At 43.7% G+C, this 25,391-nt stretch overlaps 1 protein-coding gene and 1 long non-coding RNA gene across 3 annotated transcripts in view; both read right to left on the bottom strand.

Moving 5' to 3' along the window:
- The window catches only part of LOC310766617, a 246,290-nt gene that overhangs the window by 23,981 nt on the left and 196,918 nt on the right, over positions 1-25,391 (bottom strand). The window lies entirely within an intron of this gene.
- CCDC9B (coiled-coil domain containing 9B) overlaps positions 11,496-25,391 on the bottom strand; it is a 55,489-nt gene continuing 41,593 nt past the window's right edge. For both annotated transcript variants that reach the window (XM_083584566.1, XM_083584567.1), the window contains exons 11-13: positions 23,939-23,996; positions 21,465-22,221; positions 11,496-16,106 (exon numbers count right to left, since the gene is read on the bottom strand). In XM_083584566.1, the coding sequence (XP_083440692.1) occupies positions 21,496-22,221; positions 23,939-23,996 (784 nt within the window). In that variant the 3' untranslated portion in view covers positions 11,496-16,106; positions 21,465-21,495. The remainder of the gene's footprint in view (positions 16,107-21,464; positions 22,222-23,938; positions 23,997-25,391) is intronic.

Raw genomic sequence — 25,391 nt, 5'->3', positions numbered from 1 at the left:
TGGTTTTGTGTTGCGGGTAGGATTAGACTATTACGCAGTTTGGACCTCCGAGTTGGCAGGAACAGACTTGGTGAGAAACGCTGCTTTCACGATACGTTGATCTGGGATTCATCTCTGCTCACTCTCATCAAAGGGGAATGAGGGGGAGAGAAAGGAAGGAGGAAGACTCATCGGGTGCCAGGACAGTTCAGTATACTTGGAAGCTGGGTTTATGGGAAATGTGCATTCCCAAGATCCCATGGCACTTAAGAAGTCATTCAGCTTAAAAAAATTTTTTAAGAAAAGACTCAATAGGAAGCTGCCGCGGCTGGGACTGCTCTGTGATTGGGGATTCCTCAGAGGCTGCGGGATGTTTGTGGGAAGGCGGACAGGGACTTATGAGCAAACATGTTTTCTTTTTGCAAACAGCTAATGGCTTTCTTAAGTCTGCTGGGTAAAGCAGATGGAAGGGGAAGAGAAGTAAACTCAATTAAATGAGCACTGCTTAATGTTCTATTTCCTCTTCATCAGACAGAACTTAGAATTCCTGTGGTTGGGCATCTTTTCATATATGTTCAGATTAAGGCCCTTTCTTGAAAAACTGCCTGCCATTTAAGAGCAGCTTCACCTGAAAGTCCTGTTGACTGGCTGTTAACATCTCAGCAAATTCACTTTTCAAACAGAAGTTGAAAGCTACTTTTGTTTCTGACATTCCAGCAACCAAGTATGCACGACACAGCCACTCACGTGCAGAAAACATCTCGTCTACCCATCACTGCTTGATGATGCAAGTATGAGTGCCATAAAGCCGGTCCATTTATTTGTAAAACAGTTGAGGTTGGCGTGGATCATAGTGTCATAGAGAAAGTGTAAGCAATGCCATGCTAGGGAGGTAGGAATAGTTTGAGATCATTGCGACAACCATCTTAAGGGCTGTCCCATGGAAGATGAAGCAAGCCTTTTCCCCCTTCTGCTCTGGAGGGTGGGACTGGAACCAATGGCTTCAAGTTGCAAGAAAGCAGATGCCAACTAAACACCAGAAAAACTTTCTGTTTGGCAGACCCTTGGAAGGTGATGGACTCTCCTTCCTTGGAGGTTTGTAAGCAGAGGTAGGATGGTCATTTGCCATGTATGATCTAGTTGAGATTCCTGCATTGCAGGGGGTTGGACTGGATGACCCTCAGAGACCCTTCGAACTCTACAATTCTATGATTCATTTCCCCCAAGCTTTTTATTTTGCTGGATACTTCTGGCAGGCAACATTGACAGCACCCCTTGGACTCATGTGCCAACTTGCTACCTGTTGCATAGGACTGGGCAATGGTGAAGTGGTAGAGCATTTGCCTTGCATGCAGAAGGTTCCATGTTCTGTTCCTGGCATCTTCAGGTAGCTCTGGGAGTGTTCCCTGTCTGAAATCCTGGAGAACTGCTGCCAATCAGTGTATAGGCAATTCTGAGCTAGATGGTCTTCTTCCTGAGCTGCTGATTGCGGCAGGTGAAGTGTCAATAGTTCAGTCCCTAGAAGGTTGGACCATATTACCTGGCTGCATCCCAAGTCAACTGACCAAGGTCCTGGTAGGGTGTTTGTTCTCAAAACCAGGAACACCATGAACGTTCTGGGGGACAGGCAGGTTCCGTCTTTATGCTGACCAGAGGAAGCTAGCTGCACGCACTGAACAGCCCATAACAATCCTATTTTGGTTCACAAAATTATAGCCACATGGGTATGATTTTAGGGTAGTTATTAACTATGACACATTGCAAATTCCTTCTTTGTGAGCTTGGCTGCTTTTCTCCCCAAAATATAGCTAAAGAACATAGGGTTGAGATATGTCATGGGAGACTTTCAAGATAATTGCCGTGAATTTCATGGCTGTGTCAGATGATGAAACTGGTTAAATCCTTTGTTGATTCTTTGTAAACATTCCTTGTGAACAGGCCTGTCTTGCTGTCCAGACCTTCTTTTCCTGCCTGGGTTGGTGCTTGGGATGCAGCAGCCCCGCCTCAAAGAGTGCGGACGTGCAGAAATTAAGATTTTGATTTTTTAAAAAATTAAAAATCCTGATTTCTTTTTTTTTCTTTTTTAAAGAAATGGTTATTCATTGTTGTTAGGAACCAAGCTGTTTTAATGAGCCCAGGGCATGTCAGAACAATTAATGTTTATTAATTTTTTTAACACATCCAGGATTTGCTGGCTTTGTTGGAGATTAGCTAACTGTTAGGGATGCAGGTGGTGCTGTGGTCTAAACCACAGCCTCTTGGACAGCGGTCAGCAACCTTTTTCAGCCGTGGGCCGGTCCACTATCCCTCAGACCATGTGGTGGGCTGGACTATATTTTGAAAAAAATAATAATGAACGAATTCCTATGCCCCACACATAATCCAGAGATGCATTTTAAATAAAAGGACACATTCTACTCACGTAAAAACACGCTGCTTCCCAGACCGTCCACAGGCCTGATTGAGAAGGCGATTGTGCCGCATCCGGCCCACAGGCCTTAGGTTGCCTACCCCTGCTCTTGGGCTTGCTTATCAGAAGGTCGGCAGTTCGAATCCCTGCGACGGGATGAGCTCCCGTTGCTCAGTCCCAGCTCCTGCCAACCTAGCAGTTCCAAAGCATGCAGTTCAAGTAGATAAATAGGTACCGCTCTGGCGGGAAAGTGTTTCCATGTGCTACTCTGGTTTCGCCAGAAACGGCTTAGTCATGCTGGCCACATGACCCGGAGAACTGCGGACAAACGCTGGCTCCTTCGGCCTATAAAGCGAGATGAGCACCGCAACCCCAGAGTCATCTGTGACTGGACTTAACTGTCGGGGTCCTTTACCTTTACCTAGCTAACTGTATCAACTGTTACAGCTGCATGGACAATTTAATGGCTCGTGAATCTGTGTGCCACTATTTGATGGCCAGAGGATGGGCAGAATGCATGACTTACAGCTCAGGGATGGGAAACCTGTGGCCCTTCAGATGTGCCCCCCCCCAACTCCCCCCAGCTGTATTTTGTTCCTTAAGCCAGCTTAACATGGACAATGGTCAGGAATGATGGGAGTTGTCCTGCAACGTCTGGAGGGTCACCAGTTTTCCACCCCTGGCCAAACTGTGTGTCAGCCTTTCCCTGTGTAATGCTAATATGAGTTCCTTTTATATAATGATGCTGTCAGATCTCTTCCACTTGTAATATACAAACAGGGTTGTAGTAGGGAACATTTTTGATATTTGGATTGTCAGTACCATAAGAGGTCACAAACAATTTTGCAATATGCTGCATTTTCTCTCTCCCACCCCCCCACCCCATTTTTTTTTTGAGCAGCCTCTAAAGGGTATTGTAACATTAATGAAAACGTTCACAAAATGTCAGGGTGTCATTGTGCAGCAGTCCTGGTGGCATTCCTCCTACATAAAAATATATTGATGGAATAAGCACTGGGGTGTTAATTTCTAATACGGTAACACTGTTTTTAAAAGATCTAAAGGTTTCACAGTATGATGTAGAAGCACATGCAGGAGACTTGATGCTGCTTATTGCTAATAATTATGCCACAAACTGCAATACAGTGGTACCTCGGGTTAAGTACTTAATTCGTTCCGGAGGTCCGTACTTAACCTGAAACTGTTCTTAACCTGAACCACCACTTTAGCTAATGGGGCCTCCTGCTGCTGCTGCACCACCAGAGCCCGATTTCTGTTCTCATTCTGAGGCAAAGTTCTTAACCTGAAGCACTATTTCTGGGTTAGCGGAGTCTGTAACCTGAAGCGTATGTAACCTGAAGCATATGTAACCCGAGGTACCACTGTAAATGCCACAAAACTTTTGCACCTACGCTCTGCACTCCAGTGTGATAGCCACAGATGTGCTCTCTGGGGAGAGAGCGGTATTTTTTTAGGTGAAAAGATGTGGCAGCTTGTGGGCTTGGCGAATGGGAGATTCCAGGAGCAGAAGCACAGCCTTAAAAGGGTCTTGTGGCACATTAATGACACATTAATGGCTGCATAAACTTTGGTGGAGCAGAGCCCACTTCATTAGATGCATGAAGTGCTGCCGACTCTGGCACAGCAAAACTTCTACCAAAATCAATTTGCTGGCCTTTAAGGTGCCGTAACATGTACTATTTTCACTCCAACAGTGCCTGCCCGCTAGAAACTGTCGCTGCTGAAAGCCTTAAAAGTTGATGGTCAGATTGTGTACGACAAAAGAGATACAAGAGTATCTGCGGCAGACAAGAGTGATGAATAAAGAGGCAAGATGGAAGTTTGCTAGAAAACTGTCTGACAACTTCAAATGCTTGATAGGCTCATAAGCAAGCAACATTTCCTGGTTCGTAGAACTGCGAGAGCTACCCCTTTAAGGCAGGGGTGGGGGTACCAAATGTGGCCCTCTGGGTCTCTCTACTTGGCCCTTAGAACCCTACACAGTTCATGCCCTCTCACTGGTCCTGCTCCCTGTGCGCCCTGCCCCCGCGTACTTTTCTTTCCTGGCTGACGTTGGTCCTTGAACTTTCAGTTCCTTAGATGGAGAGATGTTAGTGTGAGTGGTGTAGAAACTTCAGTTTTGTGCGTGGCTAGAATGTCGCCTATTGGATGATGATAAGTGTTGCATCTGCTTCTCCACCCACTTACCGCTTCTAGCCCTGCCCACCCCTGGCATGCAACCCCAAGAGACTGCCCACAAGGGAGTGCCATCCTCTGATTGAAAAAGGGCCCCTGCTTCCTACATCAAGGGATAATAATTGGTTGGCTAAGCTGAATCCTGACTCTGACCAGGTGTCAGTCAGTTCATTCCCTGCATCAAAACTGGGTTCCATTCAGAGGCGTCGCGCGGTGGGTGCGGTTCTCCCCAGGTGCCACCTCCGAGGGGGGGGGGGTGACAAAATGCTATGCAGCATTCAACGGCTGTGAGAGACTCTGTTGCTTTGGTGCACACAGGCTTCCCGCTGCCAAATTGGTCTGTCCGCCGGCTCTCCCTCAGCTGTATGGTGGCCAGCAGGTTCCTCGTTGCAACGCAATCTCCCCCCAAAAAGCTCAACAACTTTGGCTCCCCCCCCCCCTTGAAATAAAGTCAAACCATTGTTGCAGGTAAAAAAAAATATTCAATGGGGAGGGGTGAGACAAGAAGTTTTTCGCACCGGGTACCACCTAACCTTGCTCTGCCACTGGTTCCATTACAATCTCATCTGACTAGTGGTATTCCATGTACAGTGGTACCTCGGGTTAAGAACTTAATTTGTTCCAGAGGTCCGTTCTTAACCTGAAACTGTTCTTAACCTGAACCACCACTTTAGCTAATGGGGCCTCCTGCTGCTGCCGCGCTGCCGGAGCACGATTTCTGTTCTCATCCTGAAGCAAAGTTCTTAACCCGAGGTACTATTTCTGGGTTAGCAGAGTCTGTAACCTGAAGCGTATGTAACCTGAGGTACCACTGTAACTCTGATTTGCAAAAGCACTGCAATTGTGGATGGAAGCAAATGCCTTACTAAAAGCATCCTTAGCAGTTCAATAATGGGATGCCTGCAGCAGACATGAAGTCCACTGTGTTATATTATACTGAGCACTGCATTTCCCTTGGGCCTCGTTGAAGCACCAGTCTCTGGGCACCAGTCTCAGGCCTGATATGTTAAGGTATATTGCCCTTGATTTAATGGGCGATGCATCACTTGATGAACTGCTTCTTCCTCTGGATATGCTGATCTTACAGTTGTCCGTTTGCAGCAAAGGTTGGACTGTGTAAAATAAGATGTGGTCTTAGCCCAAGATGAGCGTATTAGTGAAGCCTGGCTGTTCTAGCAGTTCTAAGCATTTAGAAGCTTGTGAAGGGGCTCTTGCAAAGCATGGTGGCGCTGCAGAGGGTCATTGCTACAGATGATCTGTGTCACTGCATGTTGAGCTGTTTGTGTACTTAACCATATGGATGTTGCGATTTTCTTCATCGCTTCACAAAGGTTCAAAGGAGGGGGTGAAAATGGCATGAAGGAAAATCAATCTGCTTAGCGTAAGCCTCTGTAGATGAGTGGTTTCCCACATGGTGGCAGTCACCACATGAAGCATTTGAAAGCAGCCTCCAAATGATAGCCGTAACATATGAAACAGCTCTTAGATATCAAAGAATCGTAGAATTGTGGAGCTGGAAGAGACCACAGGGGTCATCTAGTCCAGCCCCCTGCAATGCAGGAATCTTTTTGCCTGTGAGGCTCAAACCCATGACCCCAAAATTGAGAGTCACAGCTAGTTACTATACACTGCTAAAACATTTGGGGAGGTAATTTTTGGCATGATAAATCAAACTGAAAGGTGCTTTTAAAGGTTTTAAGGTCTAGCGTGAACAAGTCTGGTTGTATTTCCCCCCCCCCCCTGTCTTTGTTTTGTGTTCTGTTTTTAAAACAGCGACAGTCAAGGAGTTATCTATAAAAATAAAAATAATTTATTATTTATACCCCACCCATCTGGCTGGGTTTCCCTAGCCACTCTGGGCGGCTCCCAACCAAATATCTAGTGCTGCTGTAGTAGATAAAATAATTGTAAGAGCAGAGGTGCAGCAGACATCTGGGGTTCACTGAATTTTCTGGATCTCAGTTTTGTGTTACATAGGTGGCGTGTTACGTTGTAGCAAAATGTTGCAGTGTTCCTTGTACCTGTTGAAGACCATAGAGCTGGAAGGGACCACAGGGGTCATCTAGTCCAACCCCCTGCGATGCAGGAACCTTTTGCCCAACATGGGGCTCAAACCCATGACCTTGAGATTCAGAGTCTTATGCTGTACCGTTTGAGCTTTCTGAGAATCTATGCATCTATGCCCTTTTCCAGAACATGCCTTTCCACCACCTGGGCTTTGACTCAAATCTTGCAGAAACGCTTCTGCGTTTAGATATTTCGGGCAAAATTACTGCAGAGATGTGGCTGTATGTATTTATTTGTGCGGAGTCACTTTTGAACCAGCATTCCAGCAGATGTTTCATGTCCAATCACCTCTCAGATTATTTAGGGATACCTTTGATCATCATCATTATTTAGCAACTTCCCTTCAGACCCTGCCATTATGGAGCAACCGTATGACAATACTAACATCCCTTTAATGGTACCCAGAGTTCTGCTGGCTGTCTTTCATGGGTCCACACATGACAAATACAGATGCTCTCCATCAATTGTGTGCAGGGTATAAGAAACTCAGAAATTGTGGCCCGATCCTTTCCTGGTTGCTGCTTCCCGTTTTTGTTCTTTTGCTTTATGCTTACACACATTGGGTTTGATGGGGCATGCGTGCATTTGGGTACTCCGTTATGTGTACCAGTACAAAAGGTAAATGGAGAATCAGCCCTGAATACTGAGTGCCTCTGGGACCAGGATGGAGTAGCTGACGGTGTGATTTGCTGCCAAACATCTCCTTTTCTTGAAGGCTACATGACAAATGGTGTACGATGATGATGCCTTACAGAAGCTTTGTGCCGGGTAGCCAGATTTAAATAGCCTCCCCATGTTTTATTTAAGCTTCGTATTCTGTAATTTAAATTCCCTTAATTAAAAGTCTTTATAGCTTCCTTCAGGCTTGCAAGCCAATTACAGTCAGTTGGGTCCAGGGACGAATCAGTATGGAAAATAATTTTAAGATCTCCTTTCCAATGAAACACTTGCAATGGAATAGCAGTTTTAAAATATAACAGCAGTTAATGCAGCATAAGAGATAGCAAGGACTGAAAATAGGAAGTATTTGATTTTGCTGGGGCCCTTCGTATGTAACATGGACTGAATAGTAGGTCCAGCAGCAGCGGACTTCTCCTCCAGTGCCCGTCAACTGTTTTTATTTAATTGATACAATATCCATCATCTTCCTCTTTGGATAAACTCCTAATATCACATTTGCTTTTTAGCTTATCAGAACTGGAATCCAGACTTCTTTGTTTAATGCTTGTACTCAGCCTTGTTCTAATAAAGCAATGATGGAGTCCTCTGAGCATATACAAAGTATTTTTCACCAGTGGTTTACTGTAGCAAGTTCTGACATATCAAGGGTTATCAGGTGGGGTTTGCAGACCAGAGGCTCAAATCCAAAGTGTCTCTTAAGATGAAATACTGCCAGCAAATACTGGAGCTCATTTTTTTTTTTTTTACAAGAGTATGCATTTCTTTTATTATACTTACATACTTACATCTCCCTCTTCCTTCAAGGATTTTGGAGAGAGTTACATGAAGCTTCTAGTAGGGCCATCCAGACACTGTCCAGGGTGAAACCTACTTAACTTTAACAATAGAAACAGCATTGTCTTCTCCTGGTCATTTCATGGAGGATTTCAGAACTTTATTATTGTGATTTTCTAACTTCTGAAATGTTGGTCTTTTTGTTGGAAGATGCTGTTTGATAATGAAAGCATACCTTATATATATATAAAAAATGTGAAAATGAACTTTCTGGACCATAGAGAGATTTTGAAACTGAATCTTTCAAGCACCCCCGGTTGCAAATTTCTACAGGACTTGACTCCAATGGCTCGTTCAAGCCCATACTGTGAACTCTTTGTGTTCCCATCATAGCATGTTCACAGAATGGAGTGGCTGGAATTGTGAACGAACAGCAGCATTCCACACTGCAACACCTTGTTGCAGGTTTTACGTGTAAATATTTTGAAGCAGTTATTTGGGAATAATAATAATAATAATAATAATAATAATAATAATAATATACCCCTCCCATCTGGCTGGGTTTCCCCAGCCACTCTGGGTGGCTTCCAACAAGAGATTAAAAATACATTAAATCATCAGTCATTAAAAACTTACCTAAACAGGGCTGCCTTCAGATGTCTTCTAAACATCAGATAGTTGTTTATTTCTTTGACATCTGATGGGAGGGCGTTCCACAGGGCGGGCACTACTACCGAGAAGGCCCTCTGTCTGGTTCCCTGTAACCTCACTTCTCGCAGTGAGGGAACCGCCAGAAGGCCCTCAGCGCTCGACCTCAGTGAATGATGGGGGTGGAGACACTCCTTCAGGTATACTGGGCCGAGGCCGTTTAGGGCTTTAAAGGTCAGCACCAACACTTTGAATTGTGCTCGGAAATGTACTGGGAAGGAGCTGGATGCCATAGGAAAGGAAAACCCACCATTTATCATAGAATTGTAGAGTTGGAAGAGATCCCAAGGATCATGTAGTCCATCCTCCAGGAATCTCAGCTACATCATACATGACAGATCCCCATCCAACCTCTGCTGAAAAACATCTTTAAGAAAGGAGAGTCCACATCTTCCCAACAGAGTCTGTTCCACTGTCCAAAGAGTTCTTGCCATCAGAAAGTTCTCCTGATATATAATCTCCTTTCCTGTAACTTGACTCATGCTGGCAGAAGTTGCATTTTTACATGTCAAAAGGTCCCATGGTCAATCCCTGACATCTCAAGGTATTGCTGGGATTGTCCTCTATCTGAAACTCTGGAGAGCTGCTGCCAGCCAGTGTGCACCAATGGTCTTCCTTGGTATAAATCAGTTTCCTGTGTTCCTTCCCATGATCCTGCACCGGTTGGATTTCTGCTTGTCATCTCTGAAGGCATAGAATAGCCTTCCCCAGCATGGAGCTCTCCAGATGTTTGGGACTACAACCCTAATGAGACCCATCCAGTATAGCTGTAATATTCACCGGTATTGTATTATGACAATCAGAGACCCAAGGACACAGGCCTGTTAGATTGTTCCATAATAAACCAAGTGCAGGATATTCTTGGCTGTTCTGCAACGTTGCCGTGAACCACCTGAACAGAACTCGCAGACCGCACTTTGCACTATCCTGCTATGGTGTATTCTAGGGCAAGATCAACAGAGGAAAGCGAGGAACTTGTCCGGCATTGCTGATCTTGTTGAGGAACGCCTGTTAAGCTCTAAAGGAACCTTGGGATTCTTTTGCTTTAGCCACATCAAAGTTGAGTGACCCAGAACTGTTATCTTTCTGGAATTTCCAATCCACCCACTTGCAGTCTGGATTCAGTGGAATGCTTTTTTATTTTATTTTACTTTATGTTAAAAAAAGGTTGTTGTTTATCTACAGATCTGTTCTTACAGGGACTTAAGAATTCTCCAGCCTGCAATATTGATTTCTCTCACAAGGTAAGTATTGACCTACTGTAATGATTTGTTGGGAGCTGATTATAAATCTCACTATTTCTGAGCAGCCCACGCCAGTAAGGTAGGTTTCCTGGCTGGTACTGTAAGTGTTTGCTGCATCCAGGGCACTCCCTGCAGTTTCCGCCTCCTTGTGGAAAGCTTCAAAGAGTGAGGAACAAGAACCTCTGGCTGCCAGCCAATATTGTGAGAGGAAACAGCTACCTCTTGGAGAGAACGACTTTGAGTGGGTGCCTGGGTGGAACCAATTTTCATTGCTCCATTTGAGTTCCAGTTATCTCCAAGGCAGCTTTGCCGTCTCCACAGAAGAGTTCTGGTCGGGATTATCCGTTTATAGCACAATAAGCATGCAGTTGCACGTGTTTTGTTTTTGTCTGTGTACAGGTTACTTTTCCTTCAAAACAGCAACTTCGAAAGCTGAAGTCAATGTGTTGCTTTATCCATCTTTGAGGGTGCATGTGTGAGGGTGAGAAATCTGTGCCATAGCCAAGTAAGTGCAAGAAGTATGCCCTCTGCCTGAAGCATGGCCCAGGAGCACCCATAGAATCAGAGCTGGAGGTGGACTTTTGTAATCCATCTTTCTACTCTGTGCCAGAAATCCAGCCCATTAAATCTGTTTCTGGGGAAGAAAAGAAAGAGTCTTTGTCCTCTTCTATATGACAACCTTTCAAGTATTTGAATGATTCTGCCATGTCCTCTCTGCATCTTGTCCTCTCCTGGCTGAAGATACCCAGGTCCTTCAACCTGTCCTCCTAGGTCTTGTTCTCCACACCTACCTGCTGCAATTTGTCCAGCCCCATTCGCCTGGACCATCATGCTTGTTTACACTCATCCACAAGCAGACACAGGAATCTGATAAAGGATCATGGGAAATGTCAAGGGGGGGGTGGTTCCCAATGGTTACATGTCAATAACCAGAAGGCTGGCAAGAAGAAGGAAGGTGCTAGGTGGAGTGGCACATCCAGACCACTGAAGACCTGCACTGGCTAGATCTGAGGTGGCCAGAGTGTGCCAGTCTAGCTGACTCCTTTTTGACCACCTCCAAGTATTCTAGATATTCGCATATAGGTTATGCAGCTATGCAGGTGCTTTTACCATACAATGTTACAAGGGAAGAGCTTTAGCTCAGTAGCCGAGCATCTGCTTTGTATGCGCAAGGTCCCAGGTTCCCTCATTACGAGGATAATGTGAAACTCCTGAGGAGGGAGCCGCTCATTTTGTTTTGCTGAAAAGATGTTCTGGGTGGTGTTCTGTACAGCCACAACTATTTCTGGGAATGGAGAACACAGCTCAAGGAGTCAATCTTTGTTTTGAAAACTGTTGTTTACCTGCATTTTAGCGGAATCTTTTATTTGTTCCTAACAATGTAGCAGTTGCTAATCTCTCAAAATTCCCCCTAAGCATTTTTTAAGCCACGAAACTTTTCTTTACCTCAAACATTTATTTAACAAAAATAATCACGGTATTTCTTCATCATTTCACTCGCCTCTCAAACATCACATTTAAATTCTGGAAAACAAGAATAAGTATCAAGTTTTTTATATTTTAAAAATTTCAATAAGCAGAGTTAATGCAGACCCTTCAATCGGTACTATTAACAGTGCAGTCTTAGACCATGGACACATTTCAATTTACTCCAGTGCGTTCCCACTGATGGTGTTTGGAGCAGAGTACACATGCTGTTAGCCACAATCCATAGGTATCCTGTAGTTTATTGAAAAATACTGCTGTCTAATGTCTGTTCCTTCAAACCAGCTTCCATCCAACTTGAAAATGTAAGCTCAGGTGTGTCCGTTTGAGGTGGCTGTTGCACGTGTGCAGATGACAGCTTCAACGAAGAGACGTTCAGGGGGGTTGCGGGTGCAGGGCAACAAACAGGTATTGCACATTGAGTGAAGACATCCCTGCCCCCTCTCTGCTGTATACAACAATGTAAAAACATGACTTGGATGAGTGGGTAGAAATGGCCTTGCTGTGTTAAGCCACTAATGTGTACGTAGCCTTAAACAGATTTAATATCAATTCTCTCTTCAAAGGGAATGCTAGTTTTTAAATGGTAGGGCTGGTGGCAGGGGCAGAGAGACAGAATCTCTAAGACAATTCTCAGGGAAAGCCTCAATAGACTGTTATAAAACTGTGCAGGTATGCATAAAGATTCTATACTTGGGAAGGACCAGTGTTTTTGATAAGGCACCATCCCATAGTGCCTTTTCATACATTTCATTGTTTTCACCTGCCCATATGTGTCTTACTGTTTTGCTGGATTTTACTTGATTTTGGTCTTCTAGGACAAAAGGCTGACTAACAGTTCCTCTTCCATAAGTGAACTTAAGTGGAACTTAATGGAGCTTATTATTAGGCTTGAGAATAGCGCTCTCTCTCTCTCTCTCTCTCTCTCTCTCTTTCTTTCTTGCCAGTGAGGCAACCTGGCAATTCAAGTTTTCCATACTGAACTATTAAGATGACTCACAATTATGCTGGAAGAACAACAGGTGGAAATCCTGCTCAAAATTATGTTAAGTGATATATAAACAAATTCATTTGCTAACAACCGATACATACCAAAAGCATTTATGTGTGTTGCAGCCCCACTGAAAATCAATGAGGATTGTGCTTATTTTTCTTTCAGTCATACCATGTGCCCTACATGGTGAAAAGTGGGATTATTATTTTTTTTAAAAAAAGTTTCAAGCTCATAATCTGGTAATGTGTCTATATATATTCACAAATCAATCAATGCTGAGTGTTATGGGACATAGGAATCAAATCTGTTCAGGTTAAGAACTTTCAAACCTAAAAATCATTTATCATGACTCATTTGATCTGTTTGTTTCCAAAGGAGGCCAGTGTTGGCTCTCACAAATTCAAACTATTATTTTTACTGAAGCACGTGCTAATTGCACAACACTCTCTGCTTTCTTGCTAACAGGCTGCCTATGGGGGCTGCAGACCCCTCCTGAACAGATTGCAGATTCTCCAGAATAGAAGGCATCTGAGTGCTTTCCATTTGAGTAAGTGGGAAAACCGAAACACATTTGCTAGTTGAATAATACCAAATGCAATGTTTTTCATTATTCTGGCCAAACGTAAAGCACAATTACTATTAGGGCTAGTCTGAGTTTGTTGCTGAGAAGCCAAGCAAATATCTCTGCATGCATACTCCAGATATGCTGCTTTGCTTCACTGAAAATACTGGGTCACGGGATAGCTATGGACGTCCAGACATCTCTTGCAACAAAAATGCAGAGTACTTCTTTTGCAACCTCTCTTCCTAGCCACATAGTGGTCAAAAATAACAATAGGTCTGCTGGAGGTAAGGATGTTCTAGCAGGTACATCTTTTCTGAATGCTGGCATCACGGGGAGAACAATTCTAATGTGACAGATTTCTGGTGCTGATACCTCTTTAACCCAGCAAAAATTAGAGAAAGCTTGTGTCTATCATGCTCCCTTGAAAGATGGAATTTCAACTGGGTGTAAGCTGTGTGTAATTCTGCACACTTGAACATTACCTTTTAGAATCGATCTAGTGAAAGAGAATTAATATTGTGTTTTACTCCTTACAGGTGCATCAGGGATACACCGTTGTATAAGTCCCATATGACTGCTGTGCCCACAAACATGGCGTTCTCTTCTGACCTATCAAAAGCAAACAGCATCCACACACACCCTGAATTATTCAGCTCTCTGTAACATTTAATCTATTAATTTACTTTATATAATAATGGCATCTCTCTTTCATATTAAATTGTCACAAATTAAATTCCTTCTCCTTTCAAAGCTATCTAATTTGATTGCCGTTGCCACATCTGCTAGTAGTAGATTCCTTAGGTTAACTTTGTGCTGTACTTCCTTTTGTCTGTTCTGAATCTCCCATCATCTTGCCTTAGTGGATGAGTCTGAGTTCTAGTGTTCAGAAAGTGGGAGGAAAAACTTGCACCCACTTTCTGAACACAATGCATATTTTTATAAAACTATCCTACCCTGCCCTGCCTTACTTTCCTTTTCACTAAATTTAAAAGCCCCGGTTCCGTGGAGGGGTTTCAGCACTAATATAATTTTAGTTGCCCTTTTCCAGCTCTACAATATCCTCTTTGAGATGTAGGGCCAGAACTATGCAGAGTATTCCAAGCGGGCCCCATCATAAAATAGTTTGACATTGCAGTACTGGCAGTTTTATTTTCAACCCCTTCCCTAATTGTCCCCAGCATGGATGTCGCTTTTTCACAGCTGCTGTGAACTGGGTCAACATCTTCATTGCACAATCCACCATAATTTACATCTTTCCCCCCTCGTTAGTTTCCTTTTCCTTGGACCCTGCCAAATCGTATGTAAAATTAGGAATCCCCCCCCAATCAGTATGCATCACTTTACACTTGCTTACGTTGAACCAGATTTGCCATTTTAATGCACATTTACCCAGGTCAGACAAATTCTTCTGGAGCTCCTCGCAATCCCTTTTTGTTTTTACTACCTTGAACAAAAATTGGTGCTGTCAGCAAACTTGGTCATCTCCCTGCTCACTCCTTACTCCAGATCACTTAGGAGCAAGTTAAAAAGTGACCTGGAGTTAGGTCCCCCTGGATTGTGCCCATTGCCTTTTTAGGGAGCCAATCGATAATGCAGACATTTGCTGCTGGTGCTTGGAGTCACCTCTGCCGGCCATTTCTCACACGTAGCTAGATTGTTTCACAAAACCCTGGTGCTCAAGTGCAATTGGCTCCTATCATATCCTAGAAGTGAGGAGACAATGCTTTGCAAACTTTGTTCTGCTTTATGGAATTATGCTGCAATACCATTTCCCAGATACAGGGAATCCTGCAGGCCAGCAACTGAAATGACACGCAACTGGCACGGTCATATCTCGGTGCTGTCTGGTCCACCTAATACTTCTGTTTGCAATCCCCCAAACCTTTGAGTGCTTTCACAGGAGGTGCCAAAATTACTTTTTGGATTCCGTTCATCTCTGCTCTAACATCACAGCCATTTGCAACATAACCACATACAAAAAACAAACGTATGTTTTTGCACATCTGGTTTCTCTTCCACCATGTTTTGATTAGGGAGTGAAGCCAAAATCAAGGAGTTCAGCCTGGATGTTTTGCTATCGGGAATGATAACGAATGTGAAGCCAAAATCAAGTTCAGTCTGGATGTTTTGCTATTGGGAATGATAACGATTTGCCTGTTTCCTTCATACACACATGACCATCAACTTTCCTTCTAGCCTCAAAGGGAGAGGCCAAGGGAACAGGCAGCAGTGATGAGGAGCTGCCTCCTCTTAGCGCCAAAATACCTTGGAAGGGAGTACTGTTTCCTGTATTAAACGAGGAAGTTAATGATAGTCACAGGTTCAAAACCAGGAAGGTTAAAGAGAGAAAGCATTCTAGAGAAACCTCAATGAACTTGTAGCCATCAGTTGTGTGGAACCTGTGACACCACTGGTCCCTTCTCATCATTCTGCCACACTTGTGCAAAGCCACAACGCAGGCTTCCTGGCTGCTGGATCTACTATCTCCTCAGCCACCTTTATTGTTGAGAAAATGGTTTCTTCTTAATTGTCTCTAATTGGCCGAACATCCATAAAACTCAAGTCCAGCCAGAGGCTCTGTAAAGTTTGCCACTTGGTTTTGGAAGCAACAAAAGAGTAGATCCGTTGGCCAGTGTTGAGGAGAAAAAATACGGGGAATTATCTTCAAAGCAAACCCAACTTATAAATATCATTAGTTATTCAGTAAAATAAAGTGCCTACAGTAGACAACTCATGGCCCATCACATGCCCACAATATAAAGGGTAGGGGGGAGTTAGGTACAAAATACAAGTGCCATGATTTCCTTTCCTTTCTCCTGAGGAGGCTGCTTGTAAGTAGCCCTTTTCTGTCCTTCGGCACTGAGTAGGCAATTTCAGGGCGCAAGTGGCTTCTAGGCAGGTAAACATCACCTGCAGGGGGAGGAGCTGAAGGTCAGGTGCTGTAGGTCAGTGTCAGAGGGGGAGATTGTTCTTTTGCAACCAGATTTGCTTTAGCGAGTTGTCCTGGAAAACAAACAAAAGCAACATCAGGAGGGTCAGGAACTGCTGTGTGGCAAATTAAAGCTGCAGCAGGCCTCTCCTGTGAGCTACTCGCCCAGCTGAGAGTCTGTCCAGCACAAGTTGCTGATCACTGAGAGGTTCAGATGCTGTGAGGATGAGCACGCTGTAAACACCCCGTAATGGACAACTTGAACCTTTCTCATCTCCTCTCCCCACCCCCACCCCCAAAAGTCAATTACTTGGCATAGGCTGAGTCAGTCATCAAGGAGCTGGTTTTATGTACTTGCTGTGAAGCTTAGTACCTGTGGAGGCTAGCCTATTAGGGTAAATGGGGCACAGCCCCACCAACGCCAGCCAGCCCCACTCACCTGCTTTCTTGCTTACAGCCAGTTCAGTAGGCGGTCCTGGCTGTTTAGAGAAGTTTTTAATGTTTGATGTTTTATTGTGGTTTTTAATATTCTGTTGGGAGCTGCCCAGAGTGGCTGGGGAAACCCAGCCAGATGGGCTGGGTATACATAATAATAAATCATCATCATCACCATCATCTTCCTCCTCCACTGGGACACACTTTATCCCTGCATCATAATGACATTTCAAAAGGTTCTTTGTTAAGTGGTTTCCTCTGGGCTTCAGGGAAGTATAGTAAATACAAAGCTCATCTCCTTGTTTACTTTTTCCTGAAGCTGGCTGAAGGGAGAAGTCCCTGGCAGCAGGGCTCAGGATCTCCCCAAGCAATTGGACTGACTAGGGTGTGGCAGCCTACTATAATTCTTTCGGGGCAACTCTTACACAAAATGGATGTTGGCAGGTAAGGAAAAGCCTTCCGCCCCAAATCTGCCATGCCCTCCCCAATAAATATGTCTGAGTAAGGCTGCAGTCCTATACCTTGCAATACAATCCATTCTGCTGTAAGCAGTGCAGATTATACTACAAATGGCTTAGCATTAAGAGGTATTAAGAAATGGGCCATGTAGCTATCATTTCTATTCCATGATCTTTCTGTGCAAATTCTAAGAACCTCTTTTTTAAAAAACAAAACAAAAAAAACCCAGTTTCTAGCTATTATATTATATCCGCATCCTTTCAGATATAAGGGAGGAATGGAGCGGGGTGGGAGTTAACATTTCTATTGCCTAAGTTCCTGTGCTTTTAATCAGAAGAGGAATTCCGTGTACTGCTCAATAATGCCAACTCCTTCAGCACTGTCTTGCATTCTAAGACTGACCTCCGCAGCTCGCAAGACTTTGGCTGTACTGCTCTTGTTTACGTCAGGGGAGAACGCTGACGTCAGCACCCCACTGTGCTTTGGAAGTTTACCCCAGCTGTATTTTCTCTGGAGAGTCTGAAATTAATTGGTTTGATATAACTGAATGAAAAGCTTTTGTAGTTTGTTTCCTTTGTTGATTTCCCTGGCCCTCTTACTTTAAAACGCGGGCAGGGTCGGGGGGGAGTTCTGCAGGGGATTCTGGGCTTATGCTTTGCGTTATTGTCATTTTGAAGCAGAGGATGAGAGCAGCTATGGGACGATCACCACTAACTGACTGCTGATTCAGGACTTTAAATTGTGCTCTTATATCAAATTTCCTTTTCTGCGTATACTGTAATGTTTTACTGTTGCTATGGCCATTGGCTAATGTGAATAAAGTTTTATCTATCTATGAGGATGATCAAGTTTTAAGATGCCAACTCATGTGAAGAAAGGCTAGAGGTACTGGCTGCACTTAGCCTCCAGCAGGATTTTTGAACTGACTCCATTGGCCATGGAAGGTTGTCTGTCTGTCTGATGGAGAGAGGGCTTCCCACAGACACCAGGTTGGCCACTGAGGGAACAGGATGCTGGACTTAGATGGGCTATTGGCCTGATCCAGCAGGCTCTTCTCATGGGAAGGAAAAGCATGGCAAAATGGGAAATGGAATGGAGTGGCTGGAATTGTGAACAGCAGCACTCCACACTGCAACATCTTGTTGCAGATTTTACATGTAAATCTTTTGAAGCAATTATTGGGGGAGGAGCCGGACACCACAGGAAAGGAAAACCCACCATTTATCTACAGTAACCTGTTTATATCATAAAATTGGAAAGGGATTCCGAGAATCATCTCGTCGAACCTGCGCACCATGGGGTTTGAACCAATGACCTCGAGATGAAGAGTCTCATGCTGTACCGACTGGGCTATCCCTTGCAAGGAGAGGATCCCTGTGCCCCAGCTCTTCCCTCCTTCTGTGCATATGCCTGAGAGTGAAAGATGAGCACTTCTCAATTTGTCTGCTGGGGGCAAGTAAGAAATGAAGTTTATAGATGTGTGTACATCCAGGATATTTCTTATTGCTAAGAGGTTCTTTTGCCCCTTCTTGGCCATGATGATAATCTATATATTATTCTGCTGAATTTTAAGAACAAACATGACTTTCGAAAACATTCTCGTTAGGGTTCTGGTGCCAACTGGGGCAGAGTGAAATGAACATTCTTGCAAGGTGGAATCTGCCTGGGGGTGTGTGTTTTGCATCTTCCTCAAGGGAACAAGATGTGGGATAGATGAGTTTCAGAGCCTTTCCCGGCCCTACCTGAAGATGCCAGAGATTCATCCTAAGGCCTTCTTCTGATGAGTTATGTCCCTTCCACAAATGTCAGCCAGTGAGTGTCATGGCTGAGTGGGAGTTTGAGCTCAAAGAGTAAGGATCTGCGGAATCCTAGTCTGACACTCGCAATACCCCACACTGACCCTTCAGATTTCCTGAGTTCAGTGTGATTGCTTTGGCAGTGGAGGACACTGGCTCTCTCACCATGAGCATAGCCAGGGGGGGGCAGGGGGGCACCTGCCCCCCCCAGCCCAATCAAGTAAAACAATATAAATACTTAACTGACCAATCACGTCTGTTCTGCCCCACCCCCCAACAAAAATCCTGGCCATTCCCATGGAGGCAGCTACCAGGGACAGATTCTAGCAAGCAGTTGAGGAATGGGTTGGTAGAAGATGAGGGCAAAAAAAGGTTCTTTCCTGCCTCTATTTTGTCTGCTTGACCCATTATCCGGAGTGTCTGTTAGTCTGTGCATATTATTTTATACAATGGCATGTATAAATGGTAATAAGGGTTGGAGGTAATGTTCTTTAGGCCTGGGGAAAATGCTTGGGCAGCTTTTGGAGGCAATCTTTATTCTGAATAAAAAAGCAGCATTTCCTTGTTCTCTGACAGAAATTGCATCAATGGATAAGGTACCGGCTGCAAAGCATTAAAGTCACATGTTCCTGAGTTGTTTCCTTGGAGAAATGGGTCACAGCTAACAGCTCTATGTGTGAAATCTGTCACCGACATAAGGGCTCCACTGATGGATGGCGATATGAAGAAAGATGGTCTTACAACTTGACATGAAATGTGTGGGACGAGAAGGAACCTCAACATTCTACCAAGTCTTTTTTTTTTTTAACCTAAGGCAATTTCAGATCATCAAGTTAGACAAGTCTTATTAATAAGTAATAGTGATTGATGGTGATAATGATAAAAAAGAAACTTCATGTTACAAGCAAAGGGTTTTGCTATAGTTTCTCATGTATGGTTCCTCTTAGCACCATTTCTTGTATCTGCAGATCAGAAGACCAGGACTAATATAAAATCAAATAAATTATAAAATACAAAAAGAATACTGCAAAGCTATGTGTGTGTGTTAACAATTTGCATCGACATTGTTTTAACATGGGTTGTAAGCACACTAAACTGCTTTAACATTTCAAAGGCATGATTATTCGGCTCTTCACTGGTTTACCTATGTTTGAAATATCACGTGATCCATTTCAAAATCTGAGACTTCCTGTGTTATTTACTTGGATGCTGAATAGTCTTGTAGTGGGTGTAAACAATTGAAAGTTTTTTTAAAAAATAAACATCTTTAAAATTAAATGGTAAATTCAATTTATTTATTTAGTTTTTGAAAAGGAAATCAAATTCCAAATTGACATTTGGCTCATTGGGCAGCTTGCCATCTCCATGTTGCCTAAGGCCCCTGCTCTAACACTAGAGTAATCTCACAGTATTATTTTGTGCATGGAGCTCTACTGCACTTTGGCTGCCCCATTCATTTCGCTGGAGGGAGGAGATTAGAATTTGTAAAGGAATGCATGAAAAAATCAGTGGCCCCCGTGAAAGAAATGGGGTTGACATTGGGCGGGGGCCAAGGGAATTCTGAATGCATGTATGACATTGCTGGATCTGTGTACGGAACTACATAGCATGTTGACACTTGAATTTTTAAAATAATGACCAATAACATTATTTTTTTTAAGTAGCCAATAACTAGCCACAAACAGATTTCAAATTGTTGACCTTCTGTACTATTCAGTATTCTCTTATTAAAAGAACAAACATGACTCCCAGTATGTCACAGTTCATGTAATATTTGGCTTTTGTTAGAAAGCTGGCACAATTTCTTCACTTTGGAGGAAGTCTACTGAATTGTCTGGGAGACTGTGAGCAAGGAAAGGAGCAAGATAAGAATTTTAACTCCCAAACTTGCTGCTGCTATTAAAATACCGTGTTTGTAAGTTGTGCACTTGCCAGGGAAATCTTAGTTTAGCCATTTTACTCAACGTTTCTCAGCTTTGCTCTGTGGATATTGGTGGTTTTCTGGGAAGGAAACAGCTTGGAACAAGGTTGGGAATGGCAGCTGAATATGTTTGTTTGAAACCTAAAAGTCTGGAAAGTATAACCTGGAAGAAAAGACCTACCTTACTGCATGCACTGCTGGAGAAGAGCATTCTGCTTCTGCAGGGGTTTTCCTTTTCACCCCCAACTAGATAATTTGAACAAATGAATGAATGGTCTTGATGATCTTTAGTAGGATCACAGCAGGGTTGCCCAAGATTAAGACATGCAGCTTTGAAGAAGAGAGCTGCATTCTCATTACAGCTTGTAATCATTTGGAAGCCGGTTGTTGCTTACTATCTTCTGCTGTGAACCGTTTAGCAGCGTAATGGCAGATTCATCCATGTAATGTTAGGATCTGTGCCTAGTAAGTGGGAATTGACCAACCTATAGAAAATGCAGCTTCCAAGAGTCTTCACAATAATGCCTAGCTCTTCAACATAAAGTGGCCAGTCAAATATTGTGAGCTGTGCTCCTAAGGGACAAGGACTGAATCCACGAGGGGGTTCTCCTGTTTAAACCTCAGTGTAATGAATGAAAACAGTCCTACCAGTGCAAGAGCCAAGTATGATTCGTTTCAGTAGGAGATGGGCAGGAGAACTTCCTGGATGCTGGTGTCCCATCTTTTTAGGTGTAACTGAGCTACCAGGCTTGAGCTCTTGGGACAGAGCAGGCTAGAAATCTACATAAAACGCCAAGTGGAGGGGCTAGCATTGCACTCACCTTTGGCCTCTATGGAGCCGTGTGTTCAGTCTTAATCCTGTGCTTTGTTACTGCATGATGGAGGTTGGTCTTCTTCCTTGTTCCTCATTTGTGCCCCTTCCTGTACATATTCATTCGTTGGGTCTGGAATTTCTTTACATGGAGGCCTGGACTCCTCCGTTCGAACAAGGCAGGCTGCAGTGTCACGTTCTTTCGCAGGTATTATCTCCTTCTGGAGGCCACCAACTTGGTTCTCTTCTCCTTGTCCTACTGTTATCAGCCCTTGGCCTTCACCACTTCCTCCTTCCTTGTTCAACAGCTCACTACCTTTTCCTGCCTGCTCCCCACAAGGGTTCCGTTCACAATACGCACTTTTGTCTAAGCCACCTCCATAGACTATGGAATTGATTTCTTGAAGGTTGCACCCAGAAGTCTGCACCACATTCCCAGGCACTCCCTGAGAAGAGCTGCTATTCATATAGTTGCCCATGGGAGACAAATCAGTCCCAGTTACTGACTTACTGAGTTTGAGATCTGCCGCGGTCTCATCTGCTCTGATTGCGGGAGACATGCCCTGGGTTAGGCACCTCCTGGCTTTTTCATTTGCACCCTGCTCTTCACCTGCAGATTGGTTCCATTCATCTCTTTGGGCTTGAGGCAAGGGAGCACTGTGTTCTGGGGGCTTTATATTATTCTCTGGGCCTGCTGGGAAGTTATGCTCCTTGACTGCTTCACTAGCCAGAGCTTGTTTTTTCAGTTGCTCATTGGTCAAGGATCTCTAGAATGACAGAAGACAAAACTTTGCTTAGTTACTTATTACACAGTTGACTTAAAGAAACAACAGATTACCCTTACAAAGCTGTTGGTATCAGTAGCTGGCTACCAGAGGTGACTAAAGTCTCCCTTTCACTAGAGAGAAAACTAAAGCACAGCTACTGAGACTTGCTGGTATAGAAGAAGAAGAGAAGAGTTTGGATTTGATATCCCGCTTTATCACTACCCTAAGGAGTCTAGGGCAGTATACAACTCCTTCTCCTTCTCCTTCTCCTTCTCCTTCTTTCTCCTTCTCCTTCTCCTTCTCCTTCTCCTTCTTTCTCCTTCTCCTTCTCCTTCTCCTTCTCCTTCTCCTTCTCCTTCTCCTTCTCCTTCTCCTTCTCCTTCTTCTGTGAGCTTCATGGCTTACAACATAATCCTAATCATTCCTACTCAGAACTATACCCTGTTGAATTCAACGACAACATGGGGTTATAGAATTGCAGCCTTAGTTGTGATTTGGACCTGGTCCTAGCTCAGCACTCTAACTACTACACCACACTTGACACAGGAAATGATTTGTCTGGCTCACATAATTCCTGTTTATAAGCAGTGCTGGGGCATGCAAACAACTGAGGCACAAATGGCCCTTTAAAAAACCCACCTAGCAACCAGAGTGGGAAAATGTACAGTACTTTAAAATATGCACAGTTCTTCATCGCAATGAAACAATTTATCATTTACACAAACATCTCCATATTAGGCCAAACCCTTCAAAATCAATTTGGCATATTTTGAAATACACTGCATAGGATTTGGCCTATTAATGATTTATTATTGGAGAGACAGAATATATTATATACACAATATAACTGTTGTGACCTGGGACTGGGCAACGTTGAAGAAATTCCCAGGCCACTCTGGTAACACAGGGATCTTCCCTCATACTCATAAGCATTGGTTAAAGGATTAGCTTTTCTCACCTTCCCAGTGCAAGCTTCTGTGTGCCAAAGTAGAATGAAGCTGAAAAGTAGTATGAAGCTGAAAATCTTGGAGCAGTGACAGCAGAGTTCATAGGTACAACATAGCTACAACCCAATCCTTGAGGAGGATACAGGATTATTTCTTTCCCATCATGGGAGGGAAAGCAACTAGATGTGTTTCTGTGTGTGTATCTACATAAAAGCAGTGTGAGGGGAAAGAGTTAAGCATCTTCTTTCTCTCCTCCACTGCCTTACTCCAATCAGATCTGCAACCCCCTGTTAGATGCATTTCAGTTCAAGAAACATAAACCTCCAGGAGCCTGGTCAGGCATTAGTGAGAATCTCATCCAGCTTGGCCCCCAGTTAATGGAAGATACTACCCTACTTTGATGAGTTAAGAACCAAGGGCTGTAGTTCTTCTGAATTAATGTAAAGCACAAGGCTTGGTGTTATTTTGTTTGGTAAGGCACTTCTGCTTAGTGGACCAAACCTGGCTTGCCAGGGTTGCCAACATCTCTCAGGAGGCTGTTTCCCCCAAAGCATGCCCACCTGAGGTGGCAAAGCTTGCTGATAAAACCAAATTGTCCAGGGTTGTTAAAACAAAAATGGATTGCAAAGAGCTCCAAAACAACAGGTGGGTAGCCACACCCACCCATCACAGTTGGCCTGCAAGGATAGATGCTGATAAGGATCTGACCCACAGAACCAAAAAAGGTTCCCTACTCCTGATCTAAGCAACACTCTATAGAGTAGACTCACCTGCTTATCAGGTTCATCCTTTACAAAGGGCATTTCTTCACCTTCCTTGGCATCCCATCTGTAAAACATCACACACAAAATGAGGGTTGTCAAATGTTGATAGGACTCCCTTTTGGATACTAGCTGTTTTGCCTAATCTGGGAGCTCCGTCTCCTTGCAGAGCAGAGGGTCTTGAACACAACCCTAGACAAGATTCCATGTTTTCCACCAGTAACAACCAGCCATTAAGAAGAAAAGGTGAAGCATGTAACCACTGGCTATCTACTAACTATGATATCAGAGGATGAGGAGGATGAGTTGGGATTAAGTCTGTGTTCCTTGTTATTGTTTCTTTAAGCAGTTCTCAAAAACCAGGGAGTGAGAGCACAGGAGGTCTGTTCTTGCTCATGCTTGCCTCTGTTTTTGGAAGCTGCCTATAAACCATGTTAGCTCTTGCGGCAATCCTTCTTATAAAGATGCTCAGATTGTCCAGATTCATCACAACATTTGCACTCGCAGCATCTAAAGAGCATATTCATCTTAATTCCAAAGGTTCATCAGGGGCCATTAATCTTTCACAAGCTGATTGTTAAAACTGTAATATAATAAAAACCATAAAATCAAATTTCTATTCCCAGACATTTGTCATTAGACTAACAGCATGCACCAGTGATTTATGGAGCTGTCTGCCACAGTTTGCGAACTAACACCAAGAGAAGGAATGTATTCCAGAGTATCTTCTATTTCACACACACAGAGCAAGTAACAGGTGGGTTGTTGCCTCTTTTCCTGACACAGACTCTATTAAAGTTTCTATTAAAATAGTACAAAATTTAGCAAAGCAATGTATATAGTATATTTACAGGGAGGTTATATTCTTCAGTATACAAGGGAAAATACAACTAATTGGAGCACTTTTTCCAGGAAAGCAGAAATCCAAGTGACTCAGTTTTTCTCAGTGTGAAGATGGAGTGATAGAGGAAAGTTCACCATCTTAGTTCATACTGACAAATTCAGGTTGCACAATTAAAGCTGAATTGTCTCTCCCTCCCCACTCAAATCGGACTTTGCAATAAGGAAAGTGACAGTAAAATGCAGTAGGAAATGTGGAATACCACTTGCTTGACAGAAAATTGCATCACCTCCCTGGGAATGCTCACTAAATTGCCCTCTATGAACCTTCCCACAAATGTTGTGCAACCAAATTGGGATGAATGCTCAATGGACAGGAGGTTTGGAAGGAATCTCCATTTATGTGCCAGACTTTGTCACTGTCAAGGCAATTTCTCTTCACAGGGAGATCACCTCATTCTTAGCTGGGGGTGCATGCAAGAATTATATTGCATGCCACCCCAATCTCCGAGTGGTGCAAGTTTCCAGGGGTTCCAGGTGCTTACCCAGGGTTCAGTTTTCTTGGAATGAGACACAGTGGAGTCTGTGGTGTCTTTAGGATATGTGGTTTATTTACACATAT

The sequence above is a fragment of the Podarcis filfolensis genome (genome assembly GCF_964270895.1).
Source record: "Podarcis filfolensis genome assembly, chromosome: 1".
NCBI classification, from domain to species: domain Eukaryota; kingdom Metazoa; phylum Chordata; class Lepidosauria; order Squamata; family Lacertidae; genus Podarcis; species Podarcis filfolensis.
Note: the sequence above shows the minus strand (reverse complement) of the source record. Positions and strands in the feature narration are given on the sequence as shown.